Source organism: Talpa europaea, assembly GCF_964194135.1.
Source record: "Talpa europaea genome assembly, chromosome: 3".
Lineage (NCBI taxonomy): Eukaryota > Metazoa > Chordata > Mammalia > Eulipotyphla > Talpidae > Talpa > Talpa europaea.
The window spans coordinates 110956409-110979880 of NC_140069.1; the positions used below are offsets into that span (position 1 = coordinate 110956409).

The window sequence follows — 23472 nt, forward strand, 5'->3', positions numbered from 1 at the left end:
TGATAATCTCCAAGATATTTAGAGAAACTCAGTGCAGATATTATTGACCTGATAGTGTTATCTTACACCTCATAACTATGTGTTCACCTGTTCTTGTAATCTAAAAATTGTCAGATGTTGGCAAGGAAATCTGGGGATTTCCAAGGATGGAAACTAGACTGGAATATTCTTTCCTGTAATGATATTTTTAATTATTTATTTTTGGGTCAGCTTCATTACCAATCTTAACTGTATTAGTTATTATATTAGTTTTGGAAGACCTTCCTTTTATTAAAAAAATGCTACCTTTAAATTACCTATGAAATGCAAAACATTGCATCAACAAACAAAAACAGTTTATCAATTTTAAATACCATGGGAGAAGTGTCCCTAGCATTCATTTTCCATTACTGGAAGTTTGATTTTATTCAGATGTGACTCACTTTCATTCATGCTCATGGAAATTTTAAAAGTGAAGCAGTAGTTTCAAGAGGGACAAGCAGCATTGCAACTAATTTTCTGGATAAATGGTCTCATCTCCTGCCTGTGACCCGAAACTTGTTAAGGAAGATGTGAGAAAGCCTGTGGTGATGTTAAATTGGGCAGAAAATACACATCAGTTTGCTTGCTAGTGACTGGATGATGCTTGGCGGTGCCTACAGCCTTCCCTGTACTTTACTATAGTACAATTTTATTTTGTAAATCATTAATAGTGCTGCAGAATGATTGTAAAATGACAAGTAGACATGGATTTGTATTTAATTTTTGGCATTTTATCACACTTTGGGTTTTCATTATAATTTTTTCAGTTACCATATGTTTGGTTTTCTGTTCTTTCCCAATGTTGTTTCCCTGTTTTTCTCCAGGCGACAGATTTAGATATTGTTATTTAGATAATACCAACTCCATTATTACTCAAACATCATATTCTTAAAAATCTTTAAGTATGAATTTTGCTCAAACTTCTTAAAATTGTTTGGCCACAGGCAGAAGCATTTTGATGAGGAGTGACAAGTTCACTAGTAGCTTTTTAAATAATTACAACCATAATATATGGATATCCATACTTCTGGATATTGCAACCCTATTGTGACTAATTTAATTCTTTAAATATTGTATATTTGCTTCATTTTCATCACATTGAAATTACTTACCTTCTATATATACAAGTTTATTAAAAAAAAAAAGAAGAGAGAAAGAAATTGGAAGAGAGAAGGAAAGAATTGGAGAGAACAAAAAGATATTCCTTTCCTTAGTTCTTTGTTAATACTCCCTAAATAATGGTCTATGGCTGTCACTGTGTCTGTAGGTGCTTTTAGAGAATTACAAATCAGTCCAGTTTTCTCAACAAAAATCTTAACACTATTTTACCTTTCCTTCCCAGAGACTTTATCACTTCTTAATTTGCCATGATGTATAACATTCTTCAATATAATAAAATATGGACATAGTGAAATTTTGAGTGTCTAGTAATATCTACTAGATAGTATACATTATACTATAAAATTATATACTATAAATATTCTCCATTAGAAAAATGGAGCAAGAAATATTTATCATGGTAATTGCTTCCATAATGATTCAGTTTTTATTGTGTTACTTCTTCCCTTCTATTTCCCATTTTTATATTAAGATGTAAGTTGGCTAGTTTCACCACAGAAATCGTTTTATTGTAATTACTCCTTGTACCCATAATATTTTTTAAATTCTAAAAGTTACTCAATCTTCACTCAACTTAGGTTTTTTTGAATATATGTAGTCCATCTTTGAAAGTCTTTTGGAAACACAGAGTTTATTATTATGTCCATTGCTTACAGTTAGATAATTTGTAACATTAAAAGAGCACACCATGATTCTGATAATGACTTTAATGTGATTTATTTTTCATATATATAATGGAGGAAATAAAGTACATTTGAAGTGTTTTCCATGTACACTATTATATATTTCAATATTTACACAACTTTTATTTAAGACTTACAGTTATTCAATCCTTAACTGCAAGAAAAAGGAGGTATGGCATCAATTTCAGTAAATTGAATAAATGGCAAAATAATTTTAATGGCATTATGTGTTTACATAAATTTGCAGCTGTTATGTTACATTGGCTTGACATTATTAAAGACATTTGTAAAATTGTACTGATATCAGGAATTAGTGGCTGCTAGAAATTTGGGTTTTTTAAATTTTTTCCATATTTTGTCTCATTTGGTAGTCCAAATTCATTGGGGATAAGGACATGTATAGAGTTTTTATCTGGATGTATACTTTAGAGATCCAGCAAAACATGCTTATTTTATGCATAACTTAAAGTTATTTCTTAGAAAACGAAGATGAACAGCTGAAGAGCACACAGAGTTAATGTAAGACAGGATGGAGCATCCATTGGCCTCGATGCCCAGCGCAGCACTTTAATGTAACACCTCAGCCTTTTGTTCAAGTCAAATGCACCAGCCAGAGTCATTTGACTTCCATTTTTGTTGATCATTCAAATGGGAAGCAACTTAGTAATTTTCCTTAAAGTAATCTTCCCGAAGATAGTGCAAAACCAAGACAGTTCTTGGTGTTGAGTCAAAACTTCTAAAAACTGCAAGCACCATATCTTCGCCCATTCCCTTTTCATAAGCTAGCAAATACATCATGGGCCATTAATAGGGCGACCATGACTCAGAAACAAATGATCCCTGACTCAAAACCAACATGAAGGCATGGCAATGTAGTTCACCTAGATAATGAAAATTATAACCAGAAGTAAAAAATAAAAAAGCTGTCTAAGAACAAAAACCCAAGAGCTGAGCCTGACACTGATTAGGATCTCACTGTCTTTATCTTCCCTGGTTTTATAGCTATGAAATATACCTGTTTCGATGAAGCATTTCGATTTTAATCTTCTATTTTACTCTTCCTCGTACTATCTATCTTTGAGGAAGAGGGTTTTTTTTTTTTTTTTTTTTTTTGGCTTGTTTGTTTTTTAGCCCACAGATGGGAAACTTTGTAAAGGAAAGGGGTGTTGAAAAACAAGATAATGTTTGTCATGATAGTAATCTCTTTCCACAGCAACAGCTGTATATCGGTTCCAGCGCAGGGGTTGCCCAGCTGCCGCTGCACCGCTGCGACGTGTATGGAAAAGCCTGCGCTGAGTGCTGCCTGGCTAGAGACCCCTACTGCGCCTGGGACGGCTCCGCCTGCTCCCGCTACTTTCCTACTGCCAAGAGGTAGGAGGGATGTTAGGAATTAATATGAATTGTCTCCATTTGGCTCACTTGATTCCATTTTGGAGATAGCTTTCTTCTGTAGGTGTCTCATCTCGTTCTGAAGAATGAAAAGCGGTTTAGAAGGATTTTTTCCCCCTCTTTGACAATAGTCCAAAAAATCAGAAGAATGTATAATAGGCAAGTGGATATTAAGTGTAAGGGAACAAATAATAAGTTACTGAGGTACATCTGAAAACACTATAATTCCCTTGAATGTTTATATTCAGAAATTATGAAATTTCATTCTAACCCAACAGGAAAATGAAGGCCCAAACCCACAGGGAAAATCATGAGTAGAAGCTAGACCAGACCTTGTGCCTTTTAACCTAATACTCTTTTATATATTTATTACTTATTATTTAATAAACATGTATTATAATATTCATTATTATATTGTATACAAATATATTTATAAATATATATTTATAAATAAATATTACATATATTTTTGGCACTTCTTTTTCCCAGCAGCGACATTCTATCCTGGTTTGAAATTTTAGTAGGGCAGATTATGTCCTTAGGTGAATGGAAAAATCTCAAAGAAGTGGTTTGCCTTGAGCATCTTAGAATATACATCGCAACCCAATTATAAAATGTCAAAATGAATTTTTTCTAAGTTTGAAGATAACATTTTTTTTGTGAAGATTTTTTTGCTATGAGGTATAACTCTATAACATTATATTAGTTTAAGGTATACAGCATAATAATTGAATATTTGTATATACTGCAAAGTGATCACCACAATAAATCTACTTAACATTAATCAACATACAGAGTGGCAAATTATTTTTTCTTATGATGAGAACTTTGAAGGGCTTCTCTCTTGGTAACTTTCAAATATGCAAAATAGTGTTATGAATGATGGTCACTGTTTTGCATTACATTACCATATTTATGTTATAACTGAAAGTTTCTAAATTTGTATCACTTTTCTATGTAAAACATAAAAATGTTAATTAACTAGCATCAAAATACATCTTTCTTTGACACAAAATATATCTTTATTTGTCCCCCAAAATATAAAGTTCACTATACCATCACAGTATAATTTGGCATTTACCGTGTTGGAATTTGAACTATATAGAATCATGTAATAAAAAGTCCATCTATCTACTTATATTATACAAACATTTTTGGTATAATCTGATAATTCTTAGAAGTATTTTTTTGGACATACTTGACTAAAAGTTACTAAGGTATACCTAGAAAGTAAAGTCATCATCTAAAATGGTATGTTCTAATGATATGTAACTGTGAGTTACTGTAAAGGAGACTGAATGGGGTCTCTCTGGTGGTAAGGGGGTTAAGTCTCACCACTATGAAGCTATCAGCAGCCACTGCAGCTTGAGTTTGATCTCCGGCCAGGGAGCTAACCCACCTGGCACAGCAGACCTCTCCTGTCTCGCCCACTGCTCCCCTCAGCAGTGAATTTCAGTAGATCCACCTGTTGGGCTCCCTACACTGTCTCTGGTGAATCCTCTCACTGTCCCCACCCTCCTCAACCTCTGGCCTGTAAACCAGCTCTTGTATGCATAAATAAATAAAATAAATGTTTAAAAACAGAAGGGAGACTGAATGTATTACAAATAGACAATCATTTAATAAATTCAAGAGATGCAGTTATACTTGAGGAAGTCCTTGATGCATCCACAAGTTGTATAAAAATTTTGCTTTAAAATGTGTTCTACAACATTTGGATCATTTTAAATGTTGGAAAAATATTAGGTAATAGAAATCTCTATGTAATCTTTTCATTACATACTTGAGATACTGTTGACTGTTGTGTTAAGTCCTCTATAGCTTAAATTAGTCCATAGGGATTAAAACACAGTACTTGTTAATAATTATGTTAAATGCAAAAATATTATTAGCTTATGCCTATTTAAAATCATTTTATTTAGTCCTCAACACTCAATTACATCACATTTATGTTCATTTTGTATATCAATCAATTTTGTTGGAAGTTTAAAGTAAAAATTTTGTATGGAGATGTGTTATTGGTTAAAGAAACCATAGATAGATTAATAAACTGTAATATGCAGCTCTTACAGGGACAAAATTAAATTATTAAGATTGGAATTTTATGGTTCTTAAAATCCCTTAGCTCTAGGAAACGTATGGTTACTCAAAATATGTGAAATTCATGTTTAGACTAAAAATGAGTGTTTACTTTCCATATGAAAGTATTAACATTTCTTAATTTACTAATAATCCATTTGATTTTTAAATTTTACTAATAAGAAAGTTGATAAAAATAAGATCATAACTACATCTATAACATTTAATAAGTTGTAAATTGTCCTGTATGTGAAATGTGTTTATTGCATACTTACAATCCAAGATTGAAAGAATTATCATTAACACATTTTTGTTGTGCCTTACAGATTTTACTTAATCCAATTTCATGTTATTTGAAAGGATGTTTAACACTCTCACAATTAATATGTTCTTTGTGATGGCATTTTTCGAAAGCTTAAATGGCAGTAAAAAATGCCTTCCCAAATGCTTTGTGGTTCGTGTTTCACAAGTTCCCTCGTTGGCTCCATTTTGAAATGTGCAACATCTGTTTGATAGTCTCACCAATTCTACAAATAGAAATCTATAAATACTTGGGACTCCTAAATTTATGAATACAGTAACAAATTCCATATTTGCAAACCTTGATGTCCTTTGTGAGAACTGTCTTCAGAGATGGTAACTAACTATGCAGCAAGACAATACTAATTAAATAAGTGCAGAAAACAATTGTACGAGTGTGTCCCCAATCTTCCAGTCTGTTACACATAGCCAAGCTCTGTTAGACTGTCAGAGGACAAGTCTTTTTGCAGCATAGTGACTAGAGCCCACCTTCTCGTTCCCAGTCAGCCACTAGCGAAGTATAGAGAGGACACCCAGAATGTACTGCTGCTAACATGATCTGAACAGTAGAATGTCGGAGAAATTAATTTTGACTTTTATAAACAAATTTGGTTCTTTTATTAAAGGTAAGTTTGTCATTTTTTCTCTCTCATGTCCCGCTAATAAAAGGATGTCTTGCTCCTCAATATTTGTTGTCGCTCTTCTCCTTTTATTCATGCCATAGGTAAGTTGGTCTGCTATTACAATCATGTGATCATAAAAGAAATATTTTGTAAAATGGATACACAATCAAAAAAGAAAAGTAAACCTAACTTAAAAATAGAATTCATAGTCTTAATACTTTAAAATTTCAGTGAAGTCTACTAAAGACATTATGTATAAATATGAAGAGAAAGAGAAGTTCTGAATTTTAACATTCATGCTTACATCATTATTAGTGATCAGGAAAAAAAAGTTCTGGTTATTCAGGAAATGGGTTGTTATTCTATATGTTGTGTTTTTTCCCGCAGAATTGAAGATTTTAAGAATTTTAGAGTTACTATGTGTTAGATTCTTAATGATTATTGACATACAGTACCAAAAAAAATGATATCCCTATTGTGAATACTTGAAAAAATTAATACATTGTTAGTACTTTTGTATACTGTTCCCCATTTTGTTCATCTTGGAGACTGCTCATCCCATTATGATGAACTGCTTTTAAAAAATCTTTTAGTCCAATGTGAATACATATCTTCCTATAACCTCCTAGATTCATTGATTTTTGATTCTTCTTAGTTTTTATGGCATATTCCCAAGAGGTATTAGACAAATAATAATACCTTTTAAATGTATTTGTTTTAGACGTACAAGACGACAAGATATAAGAAATGGTGACCCACTGACTCACTGTTCAGACTTACAACACCATGGTAAGTTACAACATGCTTCATCTTTCAACCTGCTAACACCATGATAAAATCATAAGCGGTAATGCATATCCACATATGTGCATGCAGGGAAGGCATCTCTCCCAGAACACTTAAGGAAATTCAACTGAAGAATAAAACTAGAAGGAAGAAAATTCTAAGGAGCATAAAGCTCTGTATTGTGTTTAATTACTACAGGTATGATACATTCAAGATTTTGGATATAAGACATTTAAAGCTCAATTTTCTTATATGAATACGAAGTCAGGAATAGTACATACTTTTGTATCTCATAGCAGCCTGAGTGTAGTAAGCAACAAAAATATTCATTTACATATATCAATGAAAGAATTATATACTGAAATTAAGCCATGACATTTTTTCATTAGTATGCTGATGATATAGAACTAATATATCCTAATCAATAGATGACAATTCAATACTGATTTACCAGTAGGCTAGTCCCTAAACTAGAGAATTTGGAGAAAATTCATTTTATGCCACCTAAAAGATTTTAGGTAAAATTTAATGTTAAGTTGCTTAGTTAATGCTGAAATTTTGATTTAAATCTCAGTAAAATTGTAGTATATCTCAGTACCCTACCACTTCATTATTTACATGAACGATAATGAGGTTATGCCTCCCTCTGCTGGGGAAACTTACCAATAACTAAGGAACTCTTCAAGTTTAAAGAGCAATGGTAGAGGATGATTGGCACTTTGGCGATGCATGTGATGGGATAATACAGGTTTGTAGCTGTGAACCCATACATATACAGTGCTGTAAACCAACACTACCTCAATAAACATAATTTAAAAATGAAAAAAAATAATGAAAGTATAAAATGTAAACATTTTACATGCAATTGAACATACTTTGCTATTAACTTTTGGGTGCCTTTAACATTAATCCTTAAGAATAACATCTAAAGTTTTTATCAGTTAATTTGAATTTGATCTAGTTATTTTGTGTGTAGAATATTGATATTTCATAAATGTAAAAAAGGAAACATTGTACAAATATCACCCAGGAAGACTTCCAAAGCCTAGTTGTATTTTTGAAAGTCAGATCCCCTCCTGTGTAACCTACCTGTGCTGGTATCTGATTCTTGAAGGCTCACAGGGTGCTTTGGGGGGATGCCACTACCAGAAGACAGCCAAAATTTGGGCTTATGTTTTGGATTCATTTTGCTTGCAAAATTTTCTCTCAAAGACTTTCCTATTGTTATTTTTCTCATTAAAAGAAAATATACCACAAAATTATCTGATATTAATACGATAATATCACTTGTTATCAGATACAGTGCATTAGTGACATACCCTCCTTAATTTTTTAACGGCATATTTCAGAGATTTGACCTAAAAGGCATGTATTGCTTATTGTGAAAATTATTTGTCATCTGTTGTTATTATCAACACAATCATATTCAGAAATAGGAAGTCAAGAAAGCATCACTATCAACTGATTGGCTAATAAATAATTGTTGTAAAACAGTATGTATAGGATACTATGTTTCATTTTGAAGATTGTTAGAGAATTTCTCTCTATATATAATTTTACTGATACCTACATTTATTGTATAGATACAGGCCCTTCATAGATAGACCCAATTAGAATTTCAAGATGATATACATGCTGGAATTATGAGTATACATATATAATACAAGGAAACGCTGACCAACTGCATATTTTTTTAAAGTAAGATGGTGAATAAATGAATAAATGTTGTTGCCTATTAAATGAATGGACTTTGCAGAGTGCTTCAGATTTTGAAAATGCATTTTAATAATATTAAAAGAAAGTTTGTAAAAATTGGGAATATAGAATTGCTCAGCAATAGGAAGTAAAATGAATGTGAATCCATTTTTCTCCTCTAATTTTTTGATTGCTTTAGATACTATAGAGAGGAAAGAAAACTCTTGAGACTCACTGTTACTGAATCTGTGTGTGTGTGTGTGTGTGTGTGTATAAACAACTCAGAGTGGATACTTGTGGTATATGGGAGAAAATGGTACAATAGTGTAAAAAGTTCTGGAGCAATTACTTGTTTGAAGTCTTTTATTGCTTGTCTGCATATATTACAAATTGGACAAATACAGAAAATATACACCTTGAATACAGCAAATTGTGAATGTTTGGAAACTAAGTCAGTTATTCTCAGATGGTCAGGCGAGCCTTACCACTAGGTATCAGGAAATTATCTTGGAATAAGTGATGTCGATATTTGAAAGTAAAAATGGGCAAAAGTCCAGAGCCCAGCCCTGCTAAATCACATATGTTGTCTTGCTAATGTCACGTCTCACATCAAATAAAATATATGTGCTCATATGGAAACATATAAAGATATGAAATGTTTTCACAGAAAGCTGCTAAGCAACTCATAGCCAAATTATACACTTCAGGATGATCAGTTCCAGCTGTAATGGTAAACATAGTCTGTAACACTCTATATTTTACATATCCTGAGGTTTTAATAGAAAGACTGTATAAAATAACTGAGAATTAAGGTGGAAAATGTTCCACTCTCGATAAAACCGTTAGCACTCACTCCATGCCCTGCTCCCTCCGGTGTAAAGGCAGTGCTAATGGTGAACTGGCCCAGGCGAAACAGAAACATCCAGTTCCACTTCCCCTTGACCCAACATGCTTTCGTCCCTCAGTGGTGGCCCTTCACCTAAGGAACATTTAGTATAAAACCCTAAATACAGATGTGCTGGCAGATCCACTTGTCTCCCCACTCACACCTCATATAGTATGCAAAGGAAAAAAACCTCAGGTTGTTTCCAATATGTTCCTTTCCCTAAAATAAGTGTGGTGCACAAAATTGGAATTTGTCTGGCTGCATTCAAGTGACTGCGTCAGTTTCTCTTAAAACTAACTCCCATTCCCCTCTCTTTCCTAAGCAAAATGAGTTATGATCTGCATGTCCAGAGGGGAAACTCTATACCATAAGTTGCAGCATTTTGCAAACCATAACATCATCTTAGATATTTGAATCTTTGAGATATTTTAGGTTTTAAGTTGCAATTTAATGCAATCATTGAATTCATTTGTTAATAGTTCTCTTGTTTGTTCTACACCAATGCATTTCATTTCAGCATCCCACAGATAAACATCCAGTCTTCTTAATAAACTCCACAACTAGCAATTTATGTTTTGACTGGTATCAAAATCATTCCAAAATTTAATTAAATATCTTTTTTTTAGATTTATTTTATTTATACAGAGCCAGGGTACAGTCCAGATCCATGGGAGAGTGAGAGGATTCACCAGAGACAGAGTGGGGAACAGAACAGGCAGTCTGATGAAATATACTGCTGAGGCAAGACAGGAGAGGTCTGCTTGCTATGTGGGTTGCTCCGAGGCTGGCGGGATCGAACCGGCACTGCAGAGGCTGCGGACAGCTTCACAGCGCTGCGCTCAACCGCCTGCACCACCAGGGAGGCCCCTCATTAAATATTTTCAGCAGTATCATCTTTATAGTCTAAAGAGATGAACATTTAGTATTTTGTTGCTATACTAACCTGGTCTGTGCTTCAGTTTCTTTTATACATATAGAAAATCTAACCATGAATCTGAGCACTTAGCCCCAAGGAAAAAAAACCTCAATACTTAATAAGCATGATGTCAACCATAAAAAATCTCTAATAAATGACCAAATTTTATCAAATCTGAAGAAAGATTCACCATTATTTACTGCTAAGAAAGAAAAACTGCCTAAAATGGGCAAAGAGATGGTCTCAGCATCAAACTAATACTCTGTGTGTTTCAGTATTTTTTTAAAGATTATTTATTTATACATACAAGAGCTGGGGCACAGGCCAGAGATGTGGGGGTGAGAGGATTCACTAGAGACAGAGTGAAGAACAAAACAGAAAGACTGACCAAAACATACTACTGAGGGCAGCAGCAGGTGAGTCAGGAGAAGTCTGCTGTAGCTCCCTGGCTGCGATCGAACTCATGCTGCAGTGGCTACGGATTGCTTCATAAGGCGGTGCTTAACCCCTTGCGCCACCAGGGAGGCCCTGTATGTTTCAGTATTAGTGCAAAGGAGAAATAAATTCGCAAGTAGAAGATAGAAAGGAAATTTCCGTGTTTCAACCATAATTTGAATGATGGAAAGGAGTTAACAGCACTCTTTGAACCATAAAGTGAGCACATGAAAATTTACTTTCTGAATTCACACCAGCATGGTGGACCAAAAGCTCAGACAGAGACTTTCATTTAAGGAGTATCAGGTTAATGGGGTATCCCTTAACTGTCAGAAGAGCAAATTATTTATGAAAGAAGGCAACTTCAACTCAGGGCAAGAGCAATTATAAAATATGCCAATATCAGATATGTTAAAATGTAGAGAAAACGCATCCAAGGATGAAATTATTACAATATTTTTGTCTAAAATTTTTATAAACCCTTATGCAAGTATTTTCACTGGAGAACATCATCACAATGTTATCTTAGGCAAATAATCTAATTATTTGGATTAGATGTATTGAAATATGTACCCACATCCTGAATAAGAAAAGATTTCATGCATTCAGTGCTTTTATTGATTCTCATTATTTTTAAATATGTCAATGGAGATCAATGAAATTGCAGGTTTAAACACCTAAAATTTAAGTGTTGGAAAATTTTTAAGCATGGTGTACTTTTTTTTAATTCTAAGACTTACAAGGAACACAAATCATTAAAATATAAGATAGTATTTTTATTATTGTTTATGGGAGGTTTCTGCTTCAACAAATGGTTGTTTTCCAACTCATTATATTTCTTGGGAATTATTAAACTAAACATTAAATTTAATGTTTTCTGATTTTTAAATAAAAAATTTATGGTAATTTTATTCTGTCATGTGGATTAGATATACCTCCTATGGTAACTCATTTGCTATGATATCATGAAAATAAAGCAATCAGATATTCAATATAGACTAAATACTTATGAGTAAGTACCTTAAGTTGGTATTGCTTCTTGAGTAATTGATTTTTCTCCAGTCCTATTTCAGGAAGTGTTGAAGCCTCTGACATCTCAGGATGTTAAATACATTGTAAAATATTAATAGACAATTACCTCATAGTTAAATTCATGAGGTATCAATTTTATCATTATATTTAAATTAATATATCCCTTTAAAAAAAGATACTAGTGATTATCCTTTATAATAATTAGCCATGAACAATAAAATTAAAATACCCTGGCCCTCTCTACTTAGTTATGCATCTGCCTATCTGTATTTTCAACACATATCTACAAGTAACTAAGCATTCAAGGATAATTGGAAACTACCTGAATTGCAAAAACCTAATGCTATATTCTGGTTGATTATTATTTCCCATCACCCATGACAGAGCTCTCTGTTTATGACATAGAACAAAATATTTAAAATTTACATTTTTTAAATGCAGGTTGATGAACTATAAGTTCACATTTTTTCTCAGGTTCATTAATGAGTCTATTTTTAACTGACAAATAGATGTATTAAGCTTGTGGTCTTCAATACAAACTTACGCTACATTTCTAGGTACAGGCATGAAAACTCACATTTAACAAATACTTATGAAAAACTATATAAACCTCACACAAAACAATGGAGAAACAATGAACAGTATCCTGATAAATAGATAAACATGTACCCTGTTACATAGTTTAGTAGATAGTATAGAATTTGCTTCAAGTACTTAATATATGAGATTATTAATTCAGTTTTTGTCATCTTAATAGTCAGGTCCAAAAACAGACATGAATGTTAAGGATAAATGAAATTTTTTATCTTCAGGGTTTTTTTTTTTATTTTTAACTATTTTATGTCTTCCCAAGAGATATTGACTCATACATGATTAGCCTTTTCAATTACTTCTACTTAAAGAGCTATTATACATCCTTAAATTAAAATTAGAGTCTTTCTATTAATAAAAAAGCCTGTTGTATTTTTAGAGAAAATTCTATCTGTCCAGTAAGGAAAAATTTAAGTAATGATATTAATAGTTAAGAAATGCTAATCTAGTTTTCTATGTCAGCAAGAGTTGATAGGCAACATTTCCTTGTCTCCTTCTGTAATAGAATGTATCACCATAAACAGGGGAACAGTACCAAAGCACAGTGATATAACCTTCAGTGCATGACCCAGGGGCCCTCAGGTCATCCTCTAAAAAGGGATCCAGCCCTCTATGCACGTGAAGACAAAGGAAGCAGGACTCTTAGTGTGAAAGATCTTTAACAGAGTAAGTGTGCCTAGCGAGGGAAGAGAAGAGAGGATATTCCTAATAAAAGTTTTCCAATAAAATTTCCAAAATTACCCATCCTCTCATGGGCATATGCCAAGCCAACTGGGTTGGCCTGAAGTGGGGTTGCTGAGGCCCGAAAGCTTGCATAAGTCTGAGATACCTTTTATTGGGGAACACCATGAAAAGGGTCAGGCAGGTCTGGGACAAAAGGAGTGAAATGAAAATATAGCTCAAGATAATGGCCACTGATATCCCTGCCAAGGAGAGCCTTCCCACCTCGCTTTCATCCATGTGTCTCCACATGTCTTCTCCATGCATCTCCTTCCAAGTCTCCCCAAGTTCCCAGGTACAAGTCAAAGCCAGAGAAAATGAGATCCCTCACAACCCACTTACCTTCCATACTCTATATCTTCACCTGGCCTCATAGCTCTGCATCCAGTTCCCTGTAGTTTTCTGCTCATTAAGTCTGACTCATGATACACTAGGACCCGTAATCCACGGTGCTGCATTTAAGTCAGGGTGGGGAAAATAGTGCCAGTTCCTTTAGCTTCAGTGCTCTTCCCCCTTTCATGGAGATGCATTCTATATGACATAAAACTCAAAATATTATTGAAAATAAAATTTACAATATAGAATATTAAAATACAATGTGATGAAAACTGGATTTGGATTTCGGTTTAAATAGCTCAACAACTCATTGTATTTGCTAATTATTTAAAATAATTTGCAAGCTGTAATCCCACCCCGATTATTTTACTTTTATATTCATTACTTATGAAATTCAACTTTTTAACAAACTAAATGTGGAGAACATAAAAATGATAAACATAATTTTTTCGAAAGATAGAAAAAAATTGGTAGCACAGATCAAATATTTGAGTAAATATATGGTTCACTACCTTTGCCATCTCTGTCTTTTCCACGTGACATCGGATTTCCTGAGTCTTCCGTTATTAACATTTCAATTTAGGGAGACATTTATGGGGTTAAAATGGACAATTAAATAAATGGAAAGCTGAAATGGGATGTCTTCTGTTTCTGCTATATTGGAAGAGAATCAAATACTAAATAAGCCCTTTAGCAACATGATATTTCTAGCCAAATGATGGATATCATGACTTTTTGTTGTTACAAAAGGAAGCAATTTATTTAACTTCTTTCTTTCCTCCCATTCTTTCTGGTTTATTAGCCTCATTTCATTTCCATAAATTATCCCACTAAAAGAGGAAATGATTAATTGAAGATTGCTTCCTTAAAAACATTATTTCTTGTCATTAACAGCTGCAACATATTGTAACATTGTGTTATTCAAACACAGTGTGATGCTTTTAAAATAATTTTATACCCTCAAATTTATTTTAAACCCACACGTCGATATTCAATTGATTTTTCACAAGGGTGCCAGGCTAGTCAATGAGGTAAGAATAGTCTCATCAACAAATGATGCTGAAAGAGCTGGATTTCCACATGCAAAAGAATAAAATAGACCCCTAACTCCCACCGTGTACAAAAACTAATTTAAAATGTATCATTAACCTAATTATAAGAACTAAAACCGTATAATTCTTAGAGGAAAACATACGGACACATTTTTATGGCCTTGGATTTAACAATGAATTCTTAAATATGATCCCAAATGCATAAGCTATTAAAAAAACAGATCTCTATCAAAATTAGGAAATTTCTGTGCATTGCAAGACCCTATGGGAGAATATATTTGCAAATCATATATTCCATAGTTTTATATTCATAGTATATAAACCCTTGCTGCAACTTGATAACATGAACACTATGTCTTGGAGAGTGGGTGGTATTCATTCATACAATTTGCAGAATGAAGCAAATATGAGCAAAATACAGGAGTACAAAAATACAGGATGTACTGAATGGAAGCAAGTATATTAATTCAGCTAATCCCAAAAACCCCCATTATGGGGATTGAAGTCAAGAAGGAAAAATTGCTTTGTGTTCTCATTACTGATATTATTTTGTTTGATAAACAAGTCAAATAGAATTCCAACACATTTTTATAAATTTGAGAAAAACTGCAAAGCTCTAGTCACAGTATCAGTCATTTCAAACAGAAGCCGATATAATGACAAATGTAATATTACTAAGTTTTACTAAGAAAGACAAATCATTAGATTTGATAGGCAAGATATTTTATTTGGAGCAAGATTAAGAACAAAATGTACACTATTTTCCTCCCAGGTTTGTATTTAAACAGGAATGACAATAAAATCAAAGATAGTATTTTTAAAAATTAAATAAAACATTTTTTTTATGTTTGTGGTCCTCAGTTATTTTGCTTTAACTATTCAGATTGTCCAATCAATGAGACTATTATGCAGATTTTACAGCTATACCTTTCTTTCTTACTGGTAGTTTTCATGACAAATGCTTGTATTCAAAACAGTTGCTTTTTAAGGACAAAGTGTATTCTAGAATGTATTAAAACTAGATTTCTTTCTTCCTGCAAATCTACAAGATTTTTCATTTGATGAACGTCCTTTACAGATAATATTTCTCAAATCTCTTTCTCTTCTTATGATCCTGTTTTCGGAAGTCTTTATTTTGGTGTATACATGATTAGTCATTTTCTTTTTCCACCATATCTCAGATCAATTTTTGTAACATTATAAAAATCTTAAATTTAGATTTAATGAGTAACTTTCTGTTATAATCACAGATGTAAACCCTATGAACTTTTTAATTGATTAAGTTGTAATCATTTATTTTATGTAATTATCATAGTTCTATCTTGAGGGTGCCAAAGTTACATGAGATTCCAGCTTTTAAATACAATGTAATGGAGCAGATTTTTTTCATCTTACAAGTGTAATCTAGGAATGATATCATGTAGGCAAAGCAGAGTTCTGACTGGGAACAAACCAAGGCAGGGAAGAAGAAAATTTTTACAAAATTATAACAGTAAGACATAAATTTGTCCAATCTTGTTAACCAATTTACAGGAGATGATATGATAGACTGATGAGACAAAAGAAAAATTAATTGTTCAAGTGAATCTAAATAATCCCTAAAAGCTAAGACAAGCAAGAAACCTCTCCCAATATTTGGCCATAAAGAAAAAAACAGTATAATGCAGTGAAAATCGTACTAAACAATATTGTGACATAAAAACATTGAGCAAATCCGTAGAGCATTGCTTGTCAGCTCCTTCAACACAGGTCAGAGGGACCCCACAAAACACAATTCACTATGTTAATCTCATGGGATTAACACAACAGATTTCATGAAAAGTGCTCTCAGATCAATTAGTTTAATCCAGAGGGAAGCTTTAAATTATAGTTATTCGGAATGCAAAATTACATAGACTTCAGGAAATCTTTAATCACAATGTTCTCACAGTTAAACCTTTGATTTATATTGGGTAATATGAGCTCAATAATATGTAAGTATAGCTTTACTCTGTTGCTATGTCAATGCAGGGATTGGTTAAATAGTCAATATGACCATATGTTTGACATCTGAAGAAAACAATTGAGACACTAGGGCCAAAAGACAAGAAGAGAAATATTGTTCCTGTTTGTTTTGTTTCGAAAGCAGTCAGCAAGAGGGAGAAAGACTCAGAGATTAGGATGGGAAGAAGAGAAAGGGGGTGAAAATGAGAGACAAACACATTGCTGTGGGACCGCTAATGAAATCTCTACTGCTTTCTTTATTGGGCAAAATTTACTCAAACAGTTATGGTAGGAAGGTCAGCAAAATAAATAGATATGTTAGTGCCTTCTAATTATTATTACTGAAATTTGTATTGGTATCTGTTTATAAGACGTCAGCTATGGGGAAATTAACAGGAAAATGTGTTTACACATTATTTATCTGAATGAACAAATATATAGGTCCTTGGCTGAGGCCACTTATAATGGAAGCTCCAGTCTTGCTGGTAATAGAAACAACTATATTTGAGTAGAAATTTAGTACCTGCAGTTATAAAATGATAGCAGGACCTATCAAAGCATAACACAAAATCTCAAAACAAAGAAGACAATAGTACTTCTGCATATTGGCTTACAAACTCTTAAAGGATTTTAAGAGTTCAATATTTTAAAGCAATAGCTTAGGGACTCCCTGGTGGCTCAAAGGGTTAAGCACCACATTATGAAGCAGTCCACAGCCTCTGCAGCAGGAGTTCGATCCCCGGCCAACCAGAGAGAAACCCACATGGCAAGGCAGACCTATCCTGTCTCGCCCGCTGCTCCCCTCAGCAGTGTGTTTCAGTCAGCCTGCCTGTTCTGCTCCCCTCTCTGTCTCTGGTGAATCCTCTCACTGTTCCCCCCATCTCTGGCCTGTACTCCAGCTCTTGTATGCATAAATAAATAAATCTTTAAAAAATAAAAATAAAAAAAAATAAAAGCAATAGCTTATACCTTGATTTTCATAGTCACTGAGACAGATCAGTTATTATCATAAATATCTGCCTGAGAAAAGTAGGCCTAGACTGGTGCTGAGCCAGGAATTACTGAGGGATCACTATGTTTTTTTTATTTATAAATGTAGTGGATAATTTTCTGTTATACTCTCTTTTATCATATGATTCATTAGTATATAAGGATTGAATGAATAGTCTCTCCCAAAAAGTGAAAGGATTTCTATTTTTAGTTAAAAATTTTATAACTCATTTTATTTAATTGGAGGGGGTAACAACACTTACATGAGATCCACCCTCTTAACAATTTATAAGTGCACAATACAGTATTTACAGTAGTTTCAATGTTTTACAGCAGATCTCTGCATAACTGAAACATTATTCTGTTGATTTACAATTCTCCACTTCTCTCTCCTCTAGCCCCTGGCAGTCACCATTCTATGTTCTGATTCTAAAAGTTTGATTATTATAGAGACCTCAAATAAGCAGGTTCATACCATAGTTATTCTTCTGGACTGACTTGTTTCACTTTTAGCATGTCCTCAAGTTTCATTCTTGTTGCTTATTTTGGATTTTATTTTTTAAGGCTTAAGTAATACTCCAAGTAAAAGAATTTCTAAATTATGACAGATTAAACTTCACAGCAATTGTCAAAAAATACAAATTCAGTGTAAACTGTACTTACGCTGTAGCAAACTTGCTAGTTACTTCTGGTAACTCCTGAATCACAGATTTCCCAGCCTCTTTGGGGCACAGAGATTGAATTCATCTCTAGCCAGGAAAGCAGATGTGTTTCCAACTAGTATAGTATACAGCATGTAATGTATCTATTCAATGCAAAGATACATTAATAATTTCAGAGAAAAAAAGAACATTACCCCATTTAATGTAGACATTGAGACACAAAGATATAAATTTCTAATATAAAAAAAATGTGGCTTGGAATCAGTTAATTTTTGTTTGTTTACACCTCAGGCACTTCTTCTGGTCTTTTTTCCCTATTTCAGTGGGCCTTATCTTTTATGTGAAAGAATAGATACTTCTCAATATCAGAAGAGTTTAGTTTCAACACCTATGGCAACAGAGGAAAAGCCACTGAGGTTGACATCTCTGGAGATAACAAAAGCAGGCAGAAAGTCAGCCGCGGGCTGGGTGAGAATAAGAGATGAGGGACTGGAGCTGGGTATGGGAACTGTATAGAAGCTGAATTTCAGAAAGGTTTAACCCTAGTAAGCACAAATCAGATTGTCTATGACAGAAAAAAGTATTCACTCGATTATAACAAGAGTAAAACTGTCAGAGCAATGCCAAAAAAAAGGGAAGAAACATTTTTTAAATTAAAAGTCTAGCTGAATTTTAAAGTACAAAGAAGAAAATTTCATCTGTCTGCACTGTCAGCCCTGTATGCATGTGAAAATATATTTATTATTTTCTAAATTAATTTAATGAGTTCCAGATTGTACAGGATGTCATAATGGAAACAGGATTATACAAGCTAATAAGGAGTTTTTCTCTAAATGAGTTTTACCTAGACTCCCTGTGTCGTGCTTTTGATCTTAACTGTGTTTCATTTACCACACTGATGGAGGTTACAAGAAGGGTAAAATAATAGAAACTTAATCAGGAAACAGATTTTCTTATTGCTGCATTTTATTATATACTCTTGCTATATTCTGTAGCTTAATTCTTGAAAATAATAAAAGATGTGTCATTTGAAAATAAGAACAATTGAAACCACATTGCAGAGTCTTCTTCTGAGCCATCCCAAACATTTCACACCCATTGATCTGCAAAACAAACCTGTGGATTATTTGGGGAGTATAAACTTCCTGAACTCTACCTTCTGTAAAATAATTGAATAAATATTGTTGCTTGATGAATTTAATTTTGAAGATAAAAACAAACACAAAGAGGCAAAATAACTTCTCAGAAATACATTTTTGTTTCTGAAAGTTCAGTAAAATAAATTTCCTGCTAGAGTATAGTACAATATGAACTGACCCCCTTAGTCAGAACATGGCATTTTACAGTAAAAATAGTTTCAGGGAGAGTATTATCATGGCCTATAAAGATGTATAGGTCTCTTGCACACATGACTGATTTTGTTAATATAATGCTATTTTCTGGTAGACAAATCTCTGCATGTGCTTTATATAACCCACACCAAAATAATTAATCTATTTAGGTTAGCATTTGGTCTCTGAAACTTTACATCCTTGACTTTTCTGCCATCCTCAATCAATTTGGAAAAGACATCTAACTTGGCAACAAATTTATCTCCCGAATTTCCAAATAAATACTTGGGAAAGTTGAGTCTGCTCCCCTAACATTTTCTCATTTCATTTCCTCATCACTGGCCAGATAATCACCATGGCCACAGCCTTGAAGAAAGAATCATCTATGGAGTAGAAAACAGCAGCACGTTCCTGGAATGCAGCCCAAAGTCACAGCGAGCCCTGGTCTACTGGCAATTCCAGAGGCGAAATGAAGAGCGAAAAGAGGAGGTATCAGAGTGAAATTGACGGGATCATTTCTAACATACTAATAAGTGATTCCAGCATGGTTGACTTAAGGGGGAAGAAAGTACCATACATAAATCTTTATCTTTTTCTAAACCCATCAATAGTTCATTCATTAAACAAGTATTCATTGAAGGTTGCTTACATGACAGGCTTTGAACTACTAGAATTTGGAGACACAAAAGTGAACTGGTAAGAGATTTGTTCCAGCAGCCACTCAGGAACGTATTTTAGAGTTGTTTTTTGTTTGTTTTTTTTCCCCTATAGTTATCTACAAAGAATTATGTTATCTACATTTGTGTACAAAAGAAAAACTAATCAAATTCTTCTACTAATTTTAACTTCTGTACAATTAATTCTGCTATCCAAATGTGTTTTTCTTTCTCCGTTAATTTATTCTTCAAGTAGGGAGGGGAGGTTTGGGGAAGGAAGTCAAAGATTTTTGATGAAGGAGCTGAAGTCTCTGTGTGACTCTGATATGAACTTCGTGCTTGTAGCATCAGACAGATTTTCATTCTCAATGAATCTGTTCTTCTGTAAAAATTTTTAAAAATGTACACAGAAATCTCAGCAAGCCTTTAAAACTTTTTAAGATCGTTAAATGTAGATCACTTACATAAGCACCTATATAATCACAGACTATGTAGGTGATTTAAAAACTGTATTATTATATGCAGACTATTTTATCAACAAAATCTGAATATAAAGGTTAAAATTTTCCCATGATCTACTTTGACATTTGAAACAGTCTTTATATGTCTTACCACATTATACAAGTGTCAAGGTTGATTTTATATATTATCAGCTAAGGCTTTCTGAGATCTCTGTTGTAAAGTATATTCAAAAGAACTGAGATTAGTTATATTCTAGAGCATATCTTCATATATGTGTTATATAAATCTACAAAATTGAATAAATATCTATGAAGCATGTAATCCATGATTTTGTTTGATGATATTTTCATTTTCTTTTTTCAAATCTTATTACATTTCTACTGTTGCATTTCTAAGTTCATTCTTATGATGCATTGTTTCCTAATATCATGGTTCTGTATTTCCAATTCCAATATTTCATGTTACCTTTTGCCTTTATTTATATATCTTCTTTCAAAATTATAAAATAAAGTATTTTTCCTTTCTTCCCATTACCCTGAAGATTTTAAAATTATTGTAATGAGACAGTCTATTAAAATATTAGACAACTGATATTTTGCAATGCATCTTAAAAACCATTAACTGGGATTATAACTTGTTTCCCTGGTAGAAAATAGTATCATTTCTCTTAAACTAAACATCTTATTAACTGGTAAAATGTGCCTCCACGTATAATCTAAATTTTTCTGAGATGGAGTTCAGAACTTATCTATTTTTTAAATATGTATATTTTTACTACCTTATTTTCTTCTGCTAGATCAGAGTGGATGATCATATCATCAGGACAGAACAAGGCCTCCTACTGCGCAGTCTCCAGCGCAAGGATTCAGGTAATTACCTCTGTCATGCTGTGGAGCACGGATTCATGCAAACGCTTCTTAAAGTGACCCTGGAAGTCATTGACACAGAGCATTTGGAAGAACTTCTTCATAAAGATGATGATGGAGATGGCTCGAAGACCAAAGAAATATCCAACAGCATGACCCCTAGCCAGAAGGTCTGGTACAGAGACTTCATGCAGCTCATCAACCACCCCAACTTGAACACAATGGATGAGTTCTGTGAACAAGTTTGGAAAAGGGACCGAAAACAACGTCGGCAAAGACCAGGACACACCCAAGGGAACAGTAACAAATGGAAGCATTTACAGGAAAACAAGAAAGGTAGAAACAGGAGGACCCATGAATTTGAGAGGGCACCCAGGAGTGTCTGAGCTGCATTACCTCTAGAAACCTCAAACAAGAGGAAACTTGCCTAGACAATAACTGGAAAAAAATGCAATATACATGAACCTTTTTCATGGCATTATGTGGATGTTTACAATGGTGGGAAATGCAACTGAGTTCCGCCAATTATAAATTAAGTCCATGAGTAACTAATCTAACAGGCTTTCTTCCTAATACCAACACCTAAAAGAGGTCAGGTGAACACAAGCGTTCACTTTAGCAGACTTAATGTTTCCTATAAGATTTCATTGTATAGGTTTCACTTTCTTCTTTGCCTGAGAAATAAAAATGTCACTTGCCATATCACCACCTAAAGAAGAAAACCGCATCAGCAAAGCCATTTTATTGAACTAAATGTTTAAAATAAAACTGCATGGATTTACTAAGCTGATGGTTATTCCAAAATGTGGTTGGATTCAAGGATACGTTTTTGTCTACCAGCACTCGTGTTTATATGTACTGGAGGAGTAAAATGAGTAAAATGATACTGAATGAAATGGTCTGTGGAAATATAAAAAACATAAACCATCCATCATCCAGAAAAAAAAATGGAATACACTGATCTACTACTGATGTCTTCTTTCAGCTTTGATCTAAAGATGTATTTTATTAAAACTATAATTTAAGTGTACCATGACAAATATGCAGTAAAAAATTAGCTCTTTTCTAAGCTAGAGTAGGTTTTTGTCTTACAATTACTGTGCTATCTAGTTTTTGTTTTAAAATTCCAACTGTGTGCTGCTTTTTTTCAACATTTTCTTTTCAGTTCTGCAGGAAGGGTAGCCAATATTGTCCTAGAAACACACATACATTATTAACAGTTAATTCCTTAAACCTGGATATAAATTAAGCTTCATTTCTCTGAGGAATTCAAACAAGTAGCAATTCCCTTTAAGTATTATATAAATTAATTTTAATCTGCATAATGTTTTTAGAAAAACAGAGCATTTAACCAGAATAAAAAGGGAAGAAACAAATCAATTTGTTAAATGTATTTTATTGTACCTAATGGGTCATTGAAGTGAAAAAGAACTGCATATTCCATGAATACAATAAGCATTGTTTTAATAGTGTTGATAGAAAATGTCTCTTTATTCTGTCCTTCTTTAATCCCTGCATATTTAAGACATAAAACTCTTCATGATTCCATTAGAAATAATACTTGTTTCACCTTTTTTTGAAAAGAGAAAGAACAGTAATAATTCTAACAACTTAAAAGCAAATTTGCCAACTCTGTTTACATATGTATTAGCTGCCGCTTACCTTGTTTAAGACAGTTATCTCTCTTATTAAAGAACATATGGTTCCTTTTATGTCAATAGGAGTGATTTTTATACAACTGTTTTCCAGGACATAACCCACATTTAACACTTGCGAAATTTTGTCTTCTGCACAATTTTTCAAATATTATAAAATATTCACTTAAGACTTGCCTCCTTCTCTGTCCTAAGATGATTCTT

The 23472-nt window shown here is 33.2% G+C and overlaps 1 protein-coding gene across 1 annotated transcript in view; it reads left to right on the top strand.

The window, feature by feature from the left end:
* SEMA3A (semaphorin 3A) overlaps positions 1 to 21999 on the top strand; it is a gene marked incomplete at its 3' end in the record, with an annotated part of 192026 nt that extends 170027 nt beyond the window's left edge. Inside the window, exons 14-17 of the mRNA XM_084230360.1 lie at positions 3037 to 3194; positions 6936 to 7003; positions 19976 to 20118; positions 21544 to 21999. Coding sequence (XP_084086486.1) covers positions 3037 to 3194; positions 6936 to 7003; positions 19976 to 20118; positions 21544 to 21999 — 825 coding nt within the window. The remainder of the gene's footprint in view (positions 1 to 3036; positions 3195 to 6935; positions 7004 to 19975; positions 20119 to 21543) is intronic.
* Between the last annotated feature and the right edge of the window lie 1473 nt (positions 22000 to 23472).